Source organism: Callithrix jacchus, chromosome 21, assembly GCF_049354715.1.
Source record: "Callithrix jacchus isolate 240 chromosome 21, calJac240_pri, whole genome shotgun sequence".
NCBI classification, from domain to species: domain Eukaryota; kingdom Metazoa; phylum Chordata; class Mammalia; order Primates; family Cebidae; genus Callithrix; species Callithrix jacchus.
In genome coordinates, this window is record NC_133522.1 from 1733278 (window position 1) to 1755588 (window position 22311).

Sequence of the window (22311 nt, forward strand, 5' to 3'; positions counted from 1 at the left end):
TTTTATATTTCAGTGGCAATTAATATCAGTCTACCTGAATATTTTTCCCATTTTGAAAGACAGTATTATGTTATTTAATTCATATTGCTATTTATTTAATGTTGTTCAATTCAAATAAGATAAAGTATAAAACTCATTCAAAGGGATATAGTAAAAGTGAAGAAAAAAGCATGGGTTTTAAAGTGAGACAGACTTCATTGTGAATGTCAGTCATGCCACGTACTATAGCTAAAGGTTCTTATGTGGGTTAGTTATAGTTCTTATGTGGGTTAGTTATAGGTTAAAGGTTCTTATATGGGCTAGTTAACCTGCCTGGGCCTCTGTTCCTCATCCTTAGAATGTAGATGATGATATTAATTAGGGTGGCTATGAGAATGAAGTGGTAACATATATGCATAAAGTGCTAGGACATATATTCCCAATAATGAACACTATTTAATGTGGCTTACTGTGCTGCACAAAGGGTGCTAAATGTGTTACACATTTACAAATTTAATTCTTACAGCATTCCTGTGGAGTAGGGGTCATTTCTGTCCCATTTTACAGATGTGGAAGTAAAGGATAGAGATGTTAAATCATTTACCTGTAGCTGCTTAATTCTTAAGTGGCAGGAGCAGAATTCTAATTGGAGACCATCTGTCTGGCTATCTATTTCTCTGCAACAAACCATCTGAAACTTAGCGGCTTAAAACAACAACGATTTAATCATCTTTTAAAGTTTATGGGTTGATGGGATGGAGGTGCATGGTTCCTTTCCTGCAAAAGATGTGGACCGCAGCTACAGCTATCTAATAGTAGTGGTGATGGAGCTATAACAACGGAGATGGTCCCCTCACAAGGCTGGCATTCAGTACCGACATTCTGCTTGGAGTTCAGATGTGTATATTGGCTGGATCACCTCAGTTATCTTCTTTTGTGTGTATATATATATATATATATATTATATTGCACTTTAGGTTCTGGGATACATGGGCAAAACATGGAGGATTGTTGCATAGGTACATATATGGCAATGTGGTTTGCTGCCTCCATCCCCCCATCACCTGTATCTGGCATTTCTTCCCTTGTTATCCCTCCCCAACCTCCCTACCCCCAGCTGTCCCTCCCCTAGTCTCCCCCAGCACACCCCAGTGTGTGATGATCCCCTCCCTGTGTCCATGTGTTCTCATTGTTCAACACCCGCCCATGAGTGAGAACATGTGGTGTTTGATTTTCTGAAGTTATGTCAATTTGCTGAGAATGATGGTTTCCAGGTTCATCCATGTCCCTACAAAGGACAGGAACTCATTGATTTGTATGGCTACATATTATGCCATGGTATATACATGCCACATTTTCCTTGTCCAATCTATCATCAATGAGCATTTGGGTTGGTTCCAGGTCTTTGCTTTGTAAACAGTCACACAATAAACAAACATGTGCATGTGTCTTTAAAATAGATCGATTTATAGTCCTTTGGGTATATACCCAGTAATGGCATTGAGGGTCAAATGGAATTTCTATTTCTAGGTCCTTGAGGAATCGCCACACTGTCTTCCACAATGGTTGAACGAATTTATACTCCCACCAGCAGTGTAAAAGTGTTCCCATTTCTCCACATCCTGTCCAGCATCTGTGGTCTCCAGATTTTTTAATGATCACCATTCTAACTAGTGTGAGATGGTATCTCAATGTGGTTTTGATTTGCATTTCTCTAATGACCAGTGATGATGAGCATTTTTTCATATGTTTGTAGGCCTCATAAATGCCTTCTTTTGAAAGTGCATGTGGCCTCATCTTACGGATTGCCTCCAGGAGGCATAGGGACTGGGTTCCAGGAAAGAGTGTTGCAAGAGGACTAGCTCCAATTTACAAACATGTAAGATGCATTCACTTGCATCACACTTGCTAATGTCCCGTTGACCAAGGTTTGTCACATAGAAAAGCCCAGAATCAATGTGAGAAATAACTATACAATGACATGAATACTGAAAGGCCCCATTAAGGCTACTAAAATAATAGCCCACCACAACACCTGTCATCAGAAGCATTCTTTTCTAGCTTTCAAACTTTCATAGCTGTCAGTAATCTACTCATTTTGGGTAGCATGCTGGACAATGCCTTGTGAGAAGGACTTAGCAGTTTCAGACACAGAGTCAATTACATCTCTTTAGTAAGTTTTCATACTTTCCCACTTCCAAATATGGCATAAAGTTTCAATTTTTAAAATAATTTTTAAAATAAATGTTAGTTTTATGAAAGAAAAATGCCTCTCTCAAGGATTGAAGTTATTTTTAAAAGGCCAAATCTGTATTGGATTTTATATGTATGATTCTTAGTGAATAAAGTAATGTGAAATATTATCATATTTTATGCCCTGTCATTATTCAAATGAAAGTGAATATATAGCAATCAATTTCTTAGAGTTTATGGCTAATTTTGGATTTTAAAAGACATTTCCTTTCAAAGGAATAAACTTTTTTCTGTTATTTCTGTGAAAGAAGAATTTTTACTTGAGGAACTGTACTGGTACCAAAACAGAGATATAGACCAATGGAACAGAACAGAGTCCTTGGAGGCAATGCCACACATCTACAACCATCTGATCTTTGACAAACCTGACAAAAACAAGCAATGGGGAAAGAATTCCCTGTTTAATAAATGGTGTTGGGAAAACTGGCTAGCCATGTGCAGAAAGCAGAAACTGGACCCCTTCCTGACAGCTTACACTAAAATTAACTACAGATGGATTAAAGACTTAAACATAAGGCCTAACACTATTAAAAACCTAGAAGAAAACCTAGGCAATACCATTCAGGGCATGGGCATAGGCAAGGACTTCATGACTAAAACATCAAAAGCATTGGCAACAAAAGCCAAAATAGACAAATGGTTTCTAATTAAACTCCACAGCTTCTGTACAGCAAAGGAAACAATCATTAGAGTGAATAGGCAATGAACAGAATGGGAAAAAAGTTTTGCAATCTACCCATCTAACAAAGGGCTGATATCCAGAATCTACCAAGACATAAAAGAAAACAAACAAACAAACCCACCCAAAAGTGGGCAAAGGACATGAACAGATACTTTTAAAAAGAAGACATATATGAGGCCAACAAACATATGAAAAAATGCTCATCTTCACTGGTTATTAGAGAAATGCAAATTAAAACCACATTGAGATACCATCTCAGGCCAGTTAGAATGTTGATCATTAAAATATCTGAAGACAACAGATGCTGGAGAGGATGTGGAGAAATAGGAACACTTTTACACTGCTGGTGGGAGTGTAAATTAGTTCAACCATTGTGGAAGACAGTGTGGCGATTCCTCAAGGACCTGGAAATAGAAATTCCATTTGGCCCAGCAATCCCATTACTGGGTATATACCAAAAGGATTATAAATCGTTCTATTATAAAGACACATGCACACACATGTTCATTGCAGCATTGTTTACAATAGCAAAGATCTGGAACCAACCCAAATGCCCATCGATGATGGACTGCACAAGGAAAATGTGGCACATATACACCATGGAATATTATGCAGCCATCAAAAACGATGAGTCCATGTCCTTTATAGGGACATGGATGAATCTGGAAACCATCATTCTCAGCAAACTGACACAAGAACAGAAAATCAAACTCTGCATGTTTTCACTCATAGGCAGGTATTGAACAACAAGAACTCATGGACACAGGGAGGGAAGCATCACACATTGGGGTCTGTTGGGGGAGAACAGGGGAGGAACAGTGGAGGGTACGGAGGTTGGGGAGGGATAATGGGGGAGAAATGCCAGGTATAGGTGATGAGGGGATGGAGGCAGCAAACCAAATTGCCATGTATGGATCTATGCAACAATCCTGCATGTTCTGCACATGTACCCTAGAACCTAAAATGCAATATATATATATATATATATATATATATATATATATATATATATAGAATAAAAGAAGGAAAAAACTTTTCATTTAATATAAAGTAAAATAATTTACTTTTTATGCCATTTATATAGGTTCAATGCAGAACTTTTTGTTTGTAAGTTTTACTGCAGTTAAAGTATTTTATATTTGTATATGACCTTTATTTCTAAACAGAAATATTTTATCTTAATGACCCAAAACACTCAAAGTGTTTGTTCTGTTAACACTGACTTTGCAACCAAATCAACCCTGGCAATCAATGAGGTGACATGTCACAGCCAGATCGTCCTCACCATTGTGGAAGACAGTGTGGCAATTCTTCAAGGATCTAGAACTAGAAATACTATTTGATCCAGCAATCCCATTAGTGGGTATATAACCAGAGGATTATAAATCATTCTGTTTTAAAGACCTATGCATATGTATGTTTATTGTGGCATTATTCACAATAGCAAAGACTTGGAACCAACCCAAATGCCCATTGGGGATAGACGAGATAAAGAAATGTGGCACATATATACTACAGAATACTATGCAGCCATAAAAATGGATGAGTTCATGTGCTTTGCAGGAACATGGATGAAGCTGGAAACCATCATTCTCAGCGAACTGACACAAGAAGGGAAAACCAAACACAACATGTTCTCACTCACAAATGGGAGATGAACAATGAGAACACATGGACACGTGGAGTGGAGCATCATACACTGGGGCCTGTTGGGGGGTTGGAGGGATAGGGGAGGGATAGCAGGGCGTGGGTTTAGGGGAGGGATAGCATTAGGAGAAATACCTAATGTAGATGACGGGGTGATGGATGCAGGAAACCACTATGGCACGTGTATACCTATGTAACAAATCTGAACGTTCTGCACATGTACCCCAGAACTTAAAGTATAATAAAAATGTGTAGACAGTTCAAAAAAAATACATAACCCTTTACTCTTGATTCATTACTTCAAGTTATGTTAGCAGTGATTTACGGGCAACACCATGTCAAAGCCGTTTGGCGACCAATGCAAACTCTGATAACGTCACAGGCTCGGATCAAGACTCTGAGGCGGAGATAATCAGAAGATGATATCGGAACTAAGTTATTCTCTTAATGACTGTGGTGTTAATATTAAAATTTTTCTTTTCTTAAAAAAATGAGACATGTATATAAAAGAATTAATGAAGAGACTCAGTAACTTACTTTTTGTGACAACACCTTCTAGGCGAATGATATTTGGATGGTCAAACTGGCCCATGATACTAGCTTCTCTTAGAAAATCCCTTCTTTGCCGATCCATGTGGCCGCCTTTCAAGGTTTTAATGGCAACTGGGATCTCTCTTTTCCCTGGTGTCTTCAAACGCCCACTACAGACTTCTCCAAATTCACCTTAAAATATGAACAAAAGCAGCTATTTGATTAAACTAAATACTTGTGTTTCAGAAGAGTCAAACTGTCACACAGTGACATCCATTTTTCACATAATGACTGTTAAATATGTTATTTTCACATAAACATTTCTTAAAAACTAAGTTTATAAGGATAATATGGTTGATCAGCAACACTTCTAATGAATAATGGAATGTACTTTCATATGATAGAACACAGGAAATACTATTGATAGATATCCCTGATCTGCTGAGAAATTATGACTAGCAGAATGTATAATGCTAATGTAATTCTATAGAAATGCAATCACAGCATAACGTCTCCTGTTCCTGTTCTCAATGCTGATATATGGGCCAAATGTTTACTCTATTCAGAGAATCCATCAGGCACCTGCAGTTAATTTGATCTCCTACGTCATACGACTGGACATCACTGACAGGAATCAATGTTAGGGTCAACTGATGTATGAACATATTGAAGACACCCACACTGTACTCTAGTATAGTAAATTATCATACCGCCTAAATCACAACCCACGTGGATGGAAAAACAGATAAGGAAGACGAGATATGGTTCAGCATTGTCTCCGCTGGGTAGACTAAAAAATCACCAAATATTTAGCAAGCGTTTATTAGATCTATATCCAGTGCTAGAATGTTGTGTTTCAAAGAAGATAAGACTTGGTCTCTGTTCTCAGGTGCTTATAATCTGGCAGGAGAATTTAGATGAACATAAATGAAACACTTAAGAACTTAAGAATAAATTCCTGTAAATGCTGTATTTGTTAAGTAAGAACAGTGAGGGCTGAAGACTTCCTGGAGAGGATGGAACTTATGCTGGACCTCGAGAGATGAGCAGGATTTAGGTATTTGAGAGAAGCAGGACATTCAAGACAGGGTGCATAGGGAGTAAAAGAAATGAAGAAAATCATTCAAAGTTCCAGAAACAGTAGAGAGAATGACGTGGACACAGGGCAACAAGGAGTCCGGAGGGATTGTTGTGGATAAAAGGGAATGCACTTTCTCAGTGCAATGCAACACGTTCAGCAAACTTTGAAATTCTAGACTCAACTTTTCTAGAGCTCATTACCTGTATTTCCTTAAGACCATGACGACTGATTCTCAATTTATTAATATATAAAGTGAGAATAATAAAACCTTCCATAATTCTATAACCTCTTTTCCCAGAAGGATATTGGGAAGATGAAAAGTGACAATTTATGTCAAAGTGCTTGTAAACTGTAAAGTACTATTCATACAGTGTTTTAAGTTTCCAAAATCTTTGGAAGGATGAAAGAAATTAAAATATCTTCGGTTGGTCTATTAGCAGTTATGGCCAACTGTAAGACATAATATAAGATTAAGCAAAGAATATTGAATGAAATTTTGCCATACAATGGATTTCAATTATCCTTACTTTCTTTGGACAGCTTATCACAGCCAACGAAATGCTGACTATGCATGAGTATTAACTACCTTTTAGTGTAGGTACTAAGATTTTTTAGGTAAAATAAATAACTATTCGGAGGCCGAGGTGGGCATATCACAAGGTCAGGAGATTGAAACCATCCTGGCCAACATGGTGAAACCCCGTCTCTACTAAAAAATACAAAAATTAGCTGGGCGTGGTGGTGCACACCTGTAGTCCCAGCAACTTGGGAGGCTGAGGCAGGAGAATTGCTCGAACCCAGGAGGCGGAGGTTGCAGTGAGCTGAGGTTGTGCCACTGCACTCCAGCCTGGCGCCTGGTGACAGAGAGAGACTCTGTCTCAAAAAAAAAAAAAAAAAGAATAAATAAATAAATAAATAAATAGGAAGGAAACAAGGCATAAGTTTGCGTTCGAACAATTATGTGTACACGTGTCCATTAGAAACAGAAAGCAGTCTAACAAGGGAATTTATTCTATTTATGTTAAAGAAACAAACAAAGAAACAAGCAAACCAAAACCACTGAAAATTCAGTGGGTATGATATTAGGGTTTTGTAAATCTTGTATGAATCTGGCAACAAACACAAGAATAATCTTTTTTTTTTTTTCACTTAACAATACTCTGAAGCTGTTGGAGGATGAATTTCCTTACTTCCCAAGAAAAAAAAGAAGTTGCAGTTTTTCAGTTCTGCTGTAATAATGCAATGATTTAGGTATACCACGTCGAAGCTGTTTGGTGACCAGTGCAAACTCTGATAATGTCCTAGCTTAGAATCAAGACTCTGAGGGGAGATAATCAGAAGGCGGTATCTGCACTAAGTTATTCCTTTACCAGCTGTTGTATTATTAAGATTTTTTTCTTTTAAATAATGAAAGTAGGTTCGTGAAAGAAGTAAAAGATTTTCTCTTATACATAAAAATGCCAACTGATATAAATTTTCAACACATTTCTACTGAGACTCTGAACCTTGAGAGAAGAGGTGGGTATGTATGTTTACACTAATGTCCATACAATCAGGCCTGTTAAGACAGTTAAAATTCATCCTCCGATCGTTCATCCTGGTTTGTTCTAATGAATATTCAGAGCAAAAATAAGTATTTATTTTTCCCTATTTTTTCTTTTCTTTTGTGTAATAAATCTGAAAGTATGTATAAAGATTCAGCAATATTTTAAAACCCCTCACCTGCCATGAGCCCATAATCCATGTGATTTTTCTGTTCACATTTCAGAGAAATTCAAATAAACTTTTGAATATCATGAAAGGACGAGAACTCTGTTGGTATTTTATCATGATAGACAAAGTGTTAATTTTCTTTGGTTTTCTGTTGCCTGAAATTCATGTATCTCATTAACACCAGGCAGGTGTTGTCTTCATGCCAAGCTTTGCATGATCAAGCTGTTATCACACTTATTTCAGTGGTACTAAATACGGTCGCCTCAATTAAAGAACTGAGACTCTTAGTGCATTCTTTAGCAAAGTCCAAAAAACTCCGTCACATAATATATTAAAACTGTTATCTACAGTGGGCTTGAATGAATCAGACATATCAGGCAGACAGGAAAAATCTTTTAAATTAAATGCATAGTGTCAGATTTTGCTAAACTGATTTATTATGTCATTGACCTTGTAGCAAAAGTAGAGATCCCATATAGAACTGTAAGTGATAAAAATGATTCCTCAATAGGATCTGTGAACATTTATATATACTGATTAGTACATAATTAACTCTTCAACTATAGAAATAGGGTATTAATTATGTTTTTTTAAATCTTCCAATACATAGTTGTAATTATTATTACAAAGCTAGGTCTTACATAATGTTATCCTGTGCTGGGTCTAAGAAATTACTATATATTTTATTCTTCCCAATAAACTGCTGAGGTAGGTACTAGTATTATCGCAGTTTATTGGTAAGCTAAGTAACGTACCCGCAAAGACACAGCTAGAAAGTGTAATGTCATTTGAAACTGGGCCATCCAGCTTCAGAGTCCATGCTAACGTACCTGCAAAGACTAATGTCATTTGAACCTGGGCTGTCTGGCTTCAGAGTCCATGCTAACGTACCTGCAAAGACACAGCTAGAAAGTGTAATGTCATTTGAACCTGGGCTGCCTGACTTCAGAGTCCATGCTAACGTACCTGCAAAGACACAGCTAGAAAGTGTAATGTCATTTGAACCTGGGCTGCCTGACTTCAGAGTCCATGCTAATGTACCCGCAAAGACACAGCTAGAAAGTGTAATGTTGTCATTTGAACCTGGTATGTCTGGCTTCAGAGTTCATGCTAACGTACCTGCAAAGACACAGCTAGAAAGTGTAATGTCATTTGAACCTGGGCTGCCTGACTTCAGAGTCCATGCTAACGTACCCGCAAAGACACAGCTAGAAAGTGTAATGTCATTTGAACCTGGGCTGCCTGACTTCAGAGTTCAAGTCTGAAACCTTTATTCTCTGCTGTCTGAGTTGTTTACCATTGTTAACATTTTCCTGTGTTGGGATGTTAAATCCCCAACTGGTAGCAATGGTGGCTTAAAACCAACTATTGTAATAGTGTTCAAATGCATGAAGTGGATATGAACAGATGGTTGGAATGATAAAACCATATCCTAGGAATGTTTCACTATTAAACAGAAATGGAGGCCCCTCTCAAATATGTTATATGTTAGATGGTCTGGAAAAATCACTACAGCCTAGTTTCCAGAGAGCAAAGAAAATTGTATCTAGGATAATTGATCTTCTGCCACTGACCGCACATTCACAAGCTAACAACCCCATCTATCTCCCTGGATGCTGGTGAAACATTCTTGGACAAGCAATTTTGTTGTATGTTATACAGGGTCATATTAAAATATCAATTACTATTGAACTTTTCGTATAAAGTCTATATAATTGAACTAAATCTGTGAGGGAAGGGTAGAGGCAGTGAGGGGAAATCTGTCTTGGAGGACCACTGCATCAGGATTCCTTTGAGGCTTTCCAAAAGTTTACTTCCCATGTTCTGAGATTCTGGTACTTTCTTCATATTCAACCCCTAGAGAGCACTGAAGCAAAGAGCCATGCTCCTGATAGTTTTATCACACCTCTTGTGTGAAATGTTTCTCTGCTCATACTTGCTGTTTCCCTCAGATGGGAATGCCCTCCCACACACTTTCCTCCTTTCTCTCCTGTCTGTACTCTCCTCAGTTCTTCTCTGTGTGGATGGCTCCTTCTTAGTGGTAAAGGCTGAGCTTTGATACCCGTCTTTCAGAAAACTTTCCTTGACCAACCCATCTAATTTAGCCTCCCACCACCATCAGGCTCTTTTGAGTATAAAAAGAGCAGCCTCTGAGATCTGGAAACTGGCCCAGCTCTCAGAGACATGCTATTTTATTCCCCTGCTGGAAATAACACCAACTTCAGGCTACTCTGAGACCATGATAAAATGAGACACAGTAGGGCCACTTAATAATTTTGTCTAAGTACAGACAAAGGCAAGGTCATCGTGCCTCTCCAAAACACCAGAAATCCTGACTCTTGTCTAAAATGAGTGCTACTTGTAAGAAACAAGTAGAGCTTTATTCTCATATCTTGTCTTCCCTTCGTATAGCTAAGATTCATTAATACACTATGGTTCAAGTCCTAAAATTAAGGCCCAATATTATTGGCTTCTGTGATAGCTGAGGGCATCCGAAAGGGATTTAAATAGCCCTCCTGTATTCTTCCCTACTCTGCTCCCGCAAATAAGGTTTCCTAGCCGAAGAACCTGCATATCAAGTAGATCAGGTCAAGCTCCTCCTCATCACTGAGAAGTAAGTTTCAGTTCCATGTCGGCCTGTGGAGTTATTCAAACAAGTCAATCACATCCTCCTGAGTATTAACAAGTACTCTACCCTCTTGATACTATAAAACCTGCATCCCATACCCGTGGTTATTCATGATTTTTCCCAAATGCAACCTTTACATGGCCTTGCATAGTGTCTGGTGTCTCCCTCCTCTAGGCTTTAAATGTATGTGATTAATAAATACACATAAATCTCACCTGCCTAATATAGGGTCTGTGTGTTTGTCTCTTTCCATAGGTATTTCCCTCGGTATAAAATCCTTCCCTCACAAACTGGGTAAATAGGGAGCAGTTAAAACAGATATCCAGGGGGTGACACAAGATGGCAGAATAGTGGTCACCCACTTGCATTCCCACAACAAAAATAATTCTGCACCCGTCCATGAACAAAAATCTCTTTGTGGGAGCCCTTGGATTGGGGTATGAGGTTGTGAAACCCTAGTGGAGCCCAACACCCAGGGCTGTTGTTTTGAGACTACAGCCCTGTGCCTGGGTGGCAAACCCAGGAATTGCACACCCAGCTTCAGACCCATAAACAACCCTATTTTCCAAAGGAGTTAGTTGCAGCCCTGTTTGTCCTTGAGCCTGCTTCCAAAAGCACCCACCAAAGGGCCGGGAGGAATCACACACTTTAGTGTCTCTCAGACAGACCCATCTGCTTGTTGCCATCAGTTTTGTCAGTGAACCCAAAAGCTATCCTGTAACTCAGCTCCAGCCCTGTTCAGCTGTAATCCTAGCCCAGTACTCCTCACACGAGGACTTAGAGGGAGACTCGTCTATCTATATCACCTGGACAGGCTTGCGTCCCCTGTCTCACAGCAGATCATGAAGGGGCCCTATCTCAGCTCTAGCCCCTCTCTGCCATAGCCTGGGAATAATCCCATCCATGATAAGAACGGCTGGGAGACTCATCCCTCTGTGCCACTAAAGACTGTCAGCCTCCATCCCATGGCAGGTCCTGAAGGGGCCCTGAATCTTGATTCTAGCCCCTCTTAACAGCAGCCTTGGAACAATCCCAATGGCACAGGGTGACTAGCCCATCAGTGCTAATGGGACAATCTCCATTCCATAACAGATCCTGAAGGGACCCTTTCTAGGTACCAGCCCTTCTGCGACAGCCCTGAAATTATTCCACCTTGCAAGAAACTGCTAGAGATGCTCTTGGACAGGCTTGCTGGCCCTCATCCCATACAAGACCCTAACTGGGCCGTAAATCTCAGCTCTAGCCCCTCTCAGATGTATCTATGAGCGATTCTGACCATACGGGGATCTTTTGGGATTCTCATCCTGCACTGCCACTAGGTCAGGCTTGCCAGCATCAGTTCCACAGCAGACTTAAAAATAGCCCTGAGGATTGGTTTCAGTGCCTCCCAGCTGCGGTCTTGAAGCAGTTCTGTCCAGCTGGAATCCCGCCAGGAGACATGCCTGTCTGTTTCCCTGACAGGCTTTGCCAACCTCTGTTTTGCAGTGGATCCTCAAATGGTACTGGATTTAGGTCCAGACCCCTTTTGTCTTCAGACTGAGAGAAGTTTGGCCTGCTTGGGCAGTCACAAGAAGCCGTGTCTCACCTTGCCCATTAAGGCTGCATCCCTTACCTCTGTCCCATTGTGGATCTTTAAAAGGCCCTATAAATTGTTCCCCACCTTTTAAAACTGCAGCTTCAAAGCAGGCTTGCTCACCAAGGAAACCACTGTATATACACACCTATTCATGACCCCAGAGATAGGGCTAAAGATCTCAGCCTTGGTTGTATATCAAAAAACAATCTTTTGTGTCTCAGCTTAAGTCCATCTCAGCCACCAACTTGTACAGTATGGCCAGGAGAGGTACTCATTTAGTTATCCAACAGGAGTCCTCCCAGAGACCCAGTGGAAGTCATATCCATCACTGCACGTGGAAAAAACCCTGCAATCTATGAACCGGAAGCAGACCTTTGTCACCGTAGAGCCAGACCCAAAGATCAAGGTCCTGGAGACAGTCTATTCTGCCCAGAAACCAAATGGGGCCCACACCAACTACAGTCCCTGGTAACAGCCCTGCCAACTGCAGTTTCCACTGTAGACCCAGTATCAGGCACAAGACCTGGATCTGATGTCACTCAATCATGAGCCCATGATGAAGCTCATCAGCTTCAAGACCTATTAGGAGAAAATTTTAGTTCGCCAAGTCTACTGTATAGAGAGTGAAAGAGGAGTTAGCTCCTTCAAACACAGACAGAAATGCAAGCCTACGTGAATAACAAAGAATGAAGCAGACATGATACAATCAAAGCCTTTACTGATCAACCCCACCAAAATCGAGATGTACTAATGACTGGAAAAGGAATTCAAAGTGCTCATCTTAAAGAAACCCAATGACATTCAATAAATACAGATGAACAACTGAAAGAGATAAAGAGAGTAATACATGAATGAAATGAGAAGTTTGACAAAAAATAGAAACCACTGAAAAGAACCAAACAGATATCCTAGTGCTGAAGAACACAATGGCAGAACTGAAAAACTGAATAGAGAATTTGAATAGCTGATGTAATCATGCAAAAAAAATTAGAGATTGTGAATTTGAAGACAGATTATTTGAAATTAGCAAATTAGAGGAATTTTTTAAAATGATTAAAAAAGAGCGTACGGGCATATGGGACACTATCAAATGTACAAATATAAACTTTATGAGAATTTCCAAGGGAGAAGGAGACAAAGGAATAGAAAACATTATTTAAAGAAATACTGTGAAAAAATTCCAAATCTTGGGAGGGATATCAACATACAGATTTAGGAACTTCAACAGATGCCACGGAAAGTAAACTCAAAAATATTCCAAAGTTCTTGCTGCCTTAAAACTTCTTTGTCTCTGACTTTAACATTATAATTAAATTATTAAAGTCAAAAACTAAGAAGCTTTAAGGCAGCAAGAGAGAAGAAACTTATCATATAAAAAGAATTTCCCATAGGACGATACATGACTTCTCAACAGAAACCTTGCAAGCCAGGAGGAAGTGGCACAACATATTGAAAGTGCTAAGAAATAACTTAAGAAAAAATACGACACACAGCAACATAGTCCTTTAGAAATGAAAAATGAGATCTAAGACAAACAAAAGCTGAGAAAATCCATAATCATGGAACTGGCCGTACAAGAAATGCTTAAGGGAATTCTTTGAGTTGAAATAAAAGGATAATAAGTAAAATATAAAAACATATGAAAATATAAAGCTTACTAGTAAAAGTAAACATACATTCAAATTTGGATTATACTAAAACTGTAAAGGTGTTATGTAAGTTACTCATTAATATAATAGTTAAAAGACAAATTTATTTAAACAATTGTAGCTATAAATGATGAGTCAGCATAAACAATATAAATACATATAAAGCATTACATCAATATTATAAAATCTGTGAGGGAGGAGAAATATAAGCATAGAATCTTTGTGCAATTGTAGTTAAGGTATTTTCAGCTTAAAATAGAATACTTTAAGATGTTTTATGTAAGCCTCATAATAACTATAAGGAAAAACCTGAGGCAGATATACAAAATATAAAGAATAAAAAATTAAAGCATATTACTACAAAAGTACACAAATCACAAAGACAGCAAGATTGGAAGAAAGACACAAAATAACTACAAAACAGTCAGTAAAAAATTAATGAAAGGCCTATAGTAAGCTCATATCTATCTGTAATTATTTTAAATGGAAAGAGATTATATTCTACAGTTAAAAGAGTATCTAAATAGATTTAATAAACAAGATCCAACAGTATTTTGCCTATAAAAACATATTTTAGCCTTAGGGACACACATAGAGTAAAAGCAAAGTATGGAAAAAGAGGCGGATAGTAACCCATAGAGCATGAGAGTGATTATGTTTGTAGTAGATCAAGAGAGTGGTGGTGACTATGCTTATATAATTGTTTATTAGAATGACTTTCTTTTTGTCAAAATTGGTAAAAAGAGAAAAAGTAGGTCATTATATAATAACAAAGGGGCCAGTTAATTAAAAAGACAAGCATTTAAAATACATATGCATTCACCATTGGAGCTCCTAAACATATAAAGCGAACATTAATAAATCTGAAGAGATGGACTATAATACAATAATAGTAGGGAACTTAAATACTGCACTTTCAACAATAGATCATTTATTCAGGTGAGAAAAAGTGGACTTTAACAATCCCTTACACCAAATGGACCTAATAGGTATATATAGAACATTTCATCCAATGTCACCATAATACACATTTTTCTCAAGTGCACATGGAACATTCTGCAGGATTTATTTAAGAAGAAATTCTTAAATTTAAGAAGACTGAAATAATATCAAGTGTATTTTCTGACCATAATGGAATTAAACTAGGAATTAATAAAGGAGAAATTCTGGAAAATTCACAAATATTTGCAGATTAAACACCACACTCCTGTACAACCAATGAATCGAGGAAGAAATTAAAAATAAGAGTTAAAAACATCCTCAGACAAATAAAAATGAAAATGAAAATACAACATACCAAACTTACGGGATGTACCTGAGGCAGTTCTAAGAGGAAGTTTATAGCAATAAATGCCTTAATTACAAAAGAGAAAAGCTCTTAAGGAAGCAACTTAATGTTGCCTGAACAAACTAGAAAGGAAGAACAGACAAAGCATGAAGTTAGCAGAAGGAAGGAAATAATAGAGATCAGAATAGAAGTAAATAGAGATTAGAAAAAATAGAAAAGAAAGATAAGGAAAATTGACAAACCCTTTGCCAGACCAGACCAACTAAAAAAAGAGAAGACTCAGATAAAAATCATAAATGAAACAGGAGATAGTCCAACTGATACCACAGAAACACGAAGGATCATAAGTGAATACTATGAACAACTTTAGGCTTCTAAATTTGATAATTCAGAAGAAATTGTTATGTTCCTAGAAACACGGAATCTACCAGGACAAAGTTAAGAAAAAAAGAAAAAGAAAATTTGAACAGTCCAAGAATAAAACTGAATCAATACTAAAAAATCTCCCATCAAAGAAAAGCCCATACTTCATTACCTCACAGCAGAATTTTAACTAACATTTAAATAAATAAATGGGGAGAAATGCTGGATGTAGTATATACCTAAAGTAAAATAAAAAAAAATCAATCTTTCTTAAAATCTCCCCAGAATATTGAAGAAGAGAGAATACTTCTAAACTCATGTTACAAGGCCAGCATTACCCTGATACTGAAGCCAGACAAGGACAATATAAGAAAACAAAACAACAAGCCTATATCCTTGATGAAGGTAGATGCAGAAACACTAAACAGAATACTAGCAAATCAGATTTAAGAGCACACAAAAATAACCAGTCACCATGATCAAGTGGAATTTATCCCTGGGATGCAAAGATGGTTCAACTTACTGAAGTGAGCAACTGTGACACACCTTACTAACCGACTAAAGAAACAAAAACTATCATTGCCTCAACAGATAAAGAAAAACGGTGCCAAAGTCAGCATCCTTCCCACTACAGAAACTTTTGATCTTGGAGCAGCAATTAACATGACCCTGCTGGGCATGGTGGCTCATGCCTGTACTCCGAGCTAAGTGAGAGGCTGAGGTGGGAGGATCACTTGAGGAAAGGATATTGAGACTGGCCTGAGCACCACAGTAAGACCATCTTAAAAACAAAAAATATCTGGGTGTAGTGGCACATGTACTCAGCTACTCAGAAGCCTGAGGTGAGAGGATTGCTTAAGCCTAGGAGTTTGAGGCTACAGTGAGCTATGACCAGGTCACTGCACTACAGATCAAGTGACAGAGCAAAACCTTGTCTCTAAAAACAAAAGGGCTCCCCAGAAGACAGTCTGGTAGTCACTATTGATCCTACACTTTCTCAGGTCATATTGACTGTCTCAGCTTTCAATCCCTTGTATCCAGAGGCCTGAGACCTAAACTCACATCACTCAACCCTCTGAAGTTGGGTGCACTGGCATACCCTATGGGGGACATGAATACAGGCCTACCCAACCTAACTCTGCTATTGGCCACCACAGGGCCAGAGTTTCCATCTGTAAATCTAAATATTGATTTGGCTGTCTCCCCAACCAAAACTCATCTTGAATTATTGTTCCCATAATCCCCATGTATCATGGGAGGGACTCAGTGGGGGGTAATTGAATCATGCGGGTAGTTTTCCCCATGCTGTTCTCATGATAGTGAGTAAATTCTCATGAGATCTGATGGTTTTATAAGGGGCTTCCCTCTTGGCTTGGTTCTCTTTATTCTCTGTCCAGCTTCCTTGTGAAGAAGGACAAGTTTGCTTCCTCTCCAGCATAATTGTAAGTTTTCTGAGGCCTCCCCAGCCATGTTGAACTATGAGTCAATTAAACCTCTTTCCTTTATAAATACCCAGTCTCAGGTATGCCTTTACTAGAAGCATGATAAACTAATGCAAGGGACTTTTATACAAGATGCAAAGATATAAATGTAAAGACACAAGAAACATGAAAAAGCAAAGAAATATGATACCTCCAAAGGAACACAATAATTCTCTAGCAATAAATTCCAACAAGAAAGAAATTTATAAAATCAGAGAAAAATAATGATAATAAAGAAGCTCAATGAGATACAACAGAACACAGATAAGTAATCAGAAAAATAATTCAGGATATGAAACAGAAATTTATGAAAGAAATACATATTATAGAAAAAGAACCAAGCAGAAATCCTGGAACTCAAAGCGTTCAAAAATACACTAGATCAAGAAAAAGAATTTTGGAAATGGAATATAGGTCTTTTAACTAAAAAACAGTCTGTCAAAAATAAGAAAAAATGATAAAAAAATAAATAAACAAAGCCTATGTAACATATGGGACACCATACAGTGACCAAATATTCAAATTTTCAATGTTCCAGAAGGTGAAGACAATACTGAAGGGATAGAAAACTGTGTAATAAATAATTACTAAACTGTCTGAAGTTTAGCAAGAGATTTAGACATCCAGACATAGGATGCTTAGAGATCCCCAAATAGATATGATGAAAAGGCCCTTATCCAAGCCACATTGTAGTCAAACTGTCAAAAGTCAAAGCAAAGAAGCAATTCTAAAAACAGCAAGAGAAAAGTGTCTAGTCACTTATAAGGGAACTCCTATCATACTAACAGCAGACTTCCAGCAGAAACCTTAAAAGCCAGAAGAGAATAGGATGATATATTCAAAGTTCTGAAAGATAAAACTAGCAGCCAAAGATACTATACCTAACAAAGTTATCCTTCATAAATGAAGGAAAAATACATTCTTTTCTCAGAGAAGCAAAAGCAGAGAGAAGTATTACACTGGCCCTAGAAGCAACATTTAAGGAATGTCTACACCTAGAAACAAAAGGATGATATCCACCATCAGAAAACACATAAATATATAAAACCCACTGATAGAAGAGAAAGGTCTCAAATATTAGCACCACAGAAAACCACCCAATCACAATAATTAATAACAAGAGTAAAAGAGCAAATAATATACAAAACGACCAGGAATAAATGAAGGGACAAGAATAAACTCTCATACGTCAATAGTAACTTAAAATGTAAACAAATTTAACTTTCCACTTCAATGATATAGATTGCCTTCATGGATAAAAACATGACCCAACTATAAGCTACCCACAAGAAACTCATCTCTTCTGTAAAGACTCATATAGTCTGAAAGTAAAGGGATAGAAAAACATATTCTATGAAAATAGAAACCAAAAGTGAGCAGGAGCAGTTGTACTTCAGAATTTAAGTCCAGAACAGTAGAAAGAGACAAGAAGGTCATTTTATAATGATAAATGGATCAGTACAGCAAGAGGGTGTATCAACTATATATATATATATATATATATATATATATATATATATATATATATGCATCCAACACTGGAACACTCAGATACATGAAGCAAATATTAGATTTAAAGAAAGGGATAGACTCTAATACAATAATAGCTGGTGACTTCAACATGCCGGTTGAGCATCAGATCATCCAGACAGAAAAGTAAAAAAGAAACACTGGATTTAAATAGAACCTTAGACCAAATGGACCTAACACATATTTATAGAACGTTTCATCCAACAGTTACACAATAAATATTCTTCTCGTGAACATGCGGACAATTATCCAGGATACATCACACGTGAGAATACAAAACAAGTCTCAGTAAATTTGTAACCGAACTGATATCATTTCAAGTATCTTATCAAACCACAAAGGAATAAAACTGGAAATCAATAGTAATAACTTTTGAAACTGGACAAACATGTGGAAATTAAACCACATGCTCCTGAATTCCAATTGGGCCAAGTGGGAAACTAAGCAGAAAATTTAAAAAGTTACTGAAACAAGTGGAAGTCAAAATACTACACGACAAAACCTATGAGATACAGCAAAAGAGTGATAAGAATGGTTTTTAGAAATAAATGCCTATGTCAAAAATAGGAATATTTAAAATAATCTAATAATACACTTCATGGAACTTGAAAAGCAACAGCAGAGCAAAAGTTAGGAGAAAGCAAAATGCAATGAAGATCAGAGCAGGACTAAATTAAAGAGACTAAAAATACAAAGGATAAAAGAAATAAAAGTTGTTTTTTAAAAAATGTAAACAAAATCAATAAGCTGCTAGCTAGCCTAACCACAAAAAAAAGAGAGAGAGAAGACCCAAGTAAACAAAATAATAGTTAAAAAAGGAGACAATACAATTGATACTGTAGAAATACAAAACAGACTAATCATCAAAGACTATACATTGACAAATTGGGAAAGCTAGAGGAATGGCTACTTTGGTGGACACATTCAACCTACAAAGATTGAATCAGAAAGAAATAGAAAACTAGAACAGACAAGTAATGTGTAATGAGATTGAGTCAGTAATAAACAGTATCCCAACAAAGAAAAGCCCAGGACCAGATAATTTTACTGGCAAATTCTACTACATTTACAAAAAAGAATTAAAACCAATTCTCCCTATACTATTACAAAAAAACTGAAAGGAGGAAATCATTCCTAATTCATCCCACAGGGCCAGAATTACTCTGATACCCAAACCAGACAAGGGTGTAATAAAAATAGAAAACCACAGGCCAATATTCATGATGAACACAGATGCAAAAAATTATCCACGAAATACTAGGATCCAATAGCACATCACTTTGATCACATGGGATTTAGCTTAGGGAAATAAAAATGGTTCAACATACACATATGAGTAAACATTATATATCACATCAACAGAAGTAAGGACAAAAACCATAGACATAGAAGAAGAATTTGATAAAATTCAGAACGCTTTATGATAAAAACTCTCAGCAAACTATTCACAGAAGAAACATATCTCAATGTAATAAAGGCCATATATGGCAAACTTACAGCTCATATTATACTGAATGGGGAAATGTTGAAACCATTTTCTCTACAAACTGGAATAATTCTACATAGTGCTAAAAGTCTTAGCCAGAGTAATCAGGCAAGAGAAAGAAATAAAATGCATCCATATTGGAAAAGAGGAAATCAAATTGTCTCTTTTGCATATGATATAATCTTATATCCAAAAATACCTCAAGATGTCACCAAAAAAACTCTTAAAGCAGATAAGTGTATTAAGAAAATTACAGGATATAAAATCAAGATACAAAAATCAGCAGTGTTTCTATACACCAATAATGAACTAGCTGAAAAAGAAATCAAGGAGGAAATGTCATTTACAAATGCTAAAAGATACAAATGAAAATATCTAGGTATAAATTTAACCAAGGTGGTAAAAGCTTTCTATAAGGAAAATCGTAAAACACTGATGAGTGAAATTTGGGAAGACAAAAACAAATGAAAGGACATCCCACGTTCATGGATTGCAATGATTAATATTGTTAAAATGAGCATACTATCCAAAGCAATCTACAGAGTCAATGCAATTAGTGTTAAAATACTAATGTCATTTGTCACAGAAATAGAAAAACAATCTTAAAATTTGTATGGAATTAAAGAGGAGCCCAAATAGCTAAAGCAATCCTGAGTAAAAGAGTAAAGCCAGAGGCATCACACTACCTGCCTTCAAAAGGTGTAACACTATTGTAAGCCAAACACTATATAGTATTGCTATAAAACCTGACAGACAGACTGATGAAACAGAACAGAGAATGTAAAAATACATCCATATATTTACAGCTGCCTGAGTTTTGACAGACGTGCCAAGGACATACATTGGGGAGAAGATACCCTCTTCAGTAAACAAGGCTGTAAAAGTTGGATATCCATATGCAGAAGAAAGAAAGTGGACCTCGATCTCTCACCATATAGAAAAGTCAACTTGAGAGAGATTAAAGATTTAAATGCAACACCCAAAGCTATAAAACTGCAGAAAAAACATAGGAAACATACTTCAGGATACTGGTCTAGGCAAAGTCTGTATGGCTTAGTACTTAAAAGCATATGCATCAAAAAGAAAAGTAGACAAATGGTACTATTTAAAATAAAAAGCTCTGCACAGCAAAGGAAACAATCAACAGAGTGAAGAGAAAACCCGTGGAATGGGAGAAAACATCTGAAAATTATTTCCCTGACATGGGACCTATAGCCAGAATACAGAAGGAACTCAACGCAAAAAACAAAATAAAACCACAAATAATCTAATTAAAAAGTGGGCAAAGTATACGCATAGACATTTTGCAAAGAAGACATACAAATGGCCAAGAGCCCTCAGAATAATTGCTCGACATCACGAATTATCAGGAAAATGTAAATCAGAACCCCGAAGAGACATCATCTTAACCTCTGTTAGAATGGCTATTGTTATAAATACAAAAAATAACAGGTATTGGTGAAGATGCAGAACAATGGTTACACTTACACACCGTTGGTGGGGATATAAATTAATATAGCCACGATGGAGAAAAGTATGGAGGATCTCTCAAAAAAAGAAAGCCAAACAGAAGAGGAATTATCATATGATCCAGCAATCACACTACTGGATATTCATCCAAAGGAAAAGAAATCAGTATGTCTAAAGATACCCGAATTGCCATGTTTATTGCAGCACTATGACAATAGACATTTCTCTAAAGAAGACATACGAATGGCAGCAGATATATGAATAAAAAAAATGCTCATTATCACTAATTATCAGGAAAATGCAACTTAAAACCACAGGGAGATATTACCTCACACCTGATATAATGGCCACTGTCAAAAACACAAAAGATAACAAGTGTTGAAGGGAGTGTGGAGAAAAGAAAATCCTTGAGCACTGTTGGTGGGAATGCACATTAACACAGAAATTATAGAAAATGATATGGAGGTTCCTCAAAACACTGAAAATAGAATTACTATATGACCCCCCAATCCTGCTTCTGGGTATATACCCAAAGAAATAAAAATCATAATCCCAGCACTTTGGGAGGCCGAGGCGGGTGGATCATGAGGTCAAGAGATGGAGACTATCCTGGTCAACATGGTGAAACCCCGTCTCTACTAAAAATACAAAAATTAGCTGGGCATGGTGGTGCGTGCCTGTAATCCCAGCTACTCAGGAGACTGAGGCAGGAGAATTGCCTGAACCCAGGAGGCGGAGGTTGCGGTGAGCCGAGATCGCGCCATTGCACTCCAGCCTGGGTAACAAGAGCGAAACTACGCCTCAAAAAAAAAAAAAAAAAAAAAAAAAAAAAGAAAAAGAAATAAAAATCAATATGCTATGAGCTATCTGCATGCCAGTGTCCACTGTGGCATTATTCACAATAGCCAAGATACGGCAGCAGCCTAGGTGTCTATCATTGGATGAACGGATCA

At 37.3% G+C, this 22311-nt stretch overlaps 1 protein-coding gene across 5 annotated transcripts in view; it reads right to left on the reverse strand.

Annotated features, from left to right (window-relative positions):
• EPHA6 (EPH receptor A6) overlaps positions 1 to 22311 on the reverse strand; it is a 999349-nt gene that overhangs the window by 231912 nt on the left and 745126 nt on the right. For all 5 annotated transcript variants that reach the window (XM_054248973.2, XM_035283338.3, XM_002761301.7 and 2 more), the window contains one exon: positions 5099 to 5284. In XM_054248973.2, the coding sequence (XP_054104948.2) occupies positions 5099 to 5284 (186 nt within the window). The remainder of the gene's footprint in view (positions 1 to 5098; positions 5285 to 22311) is intronic.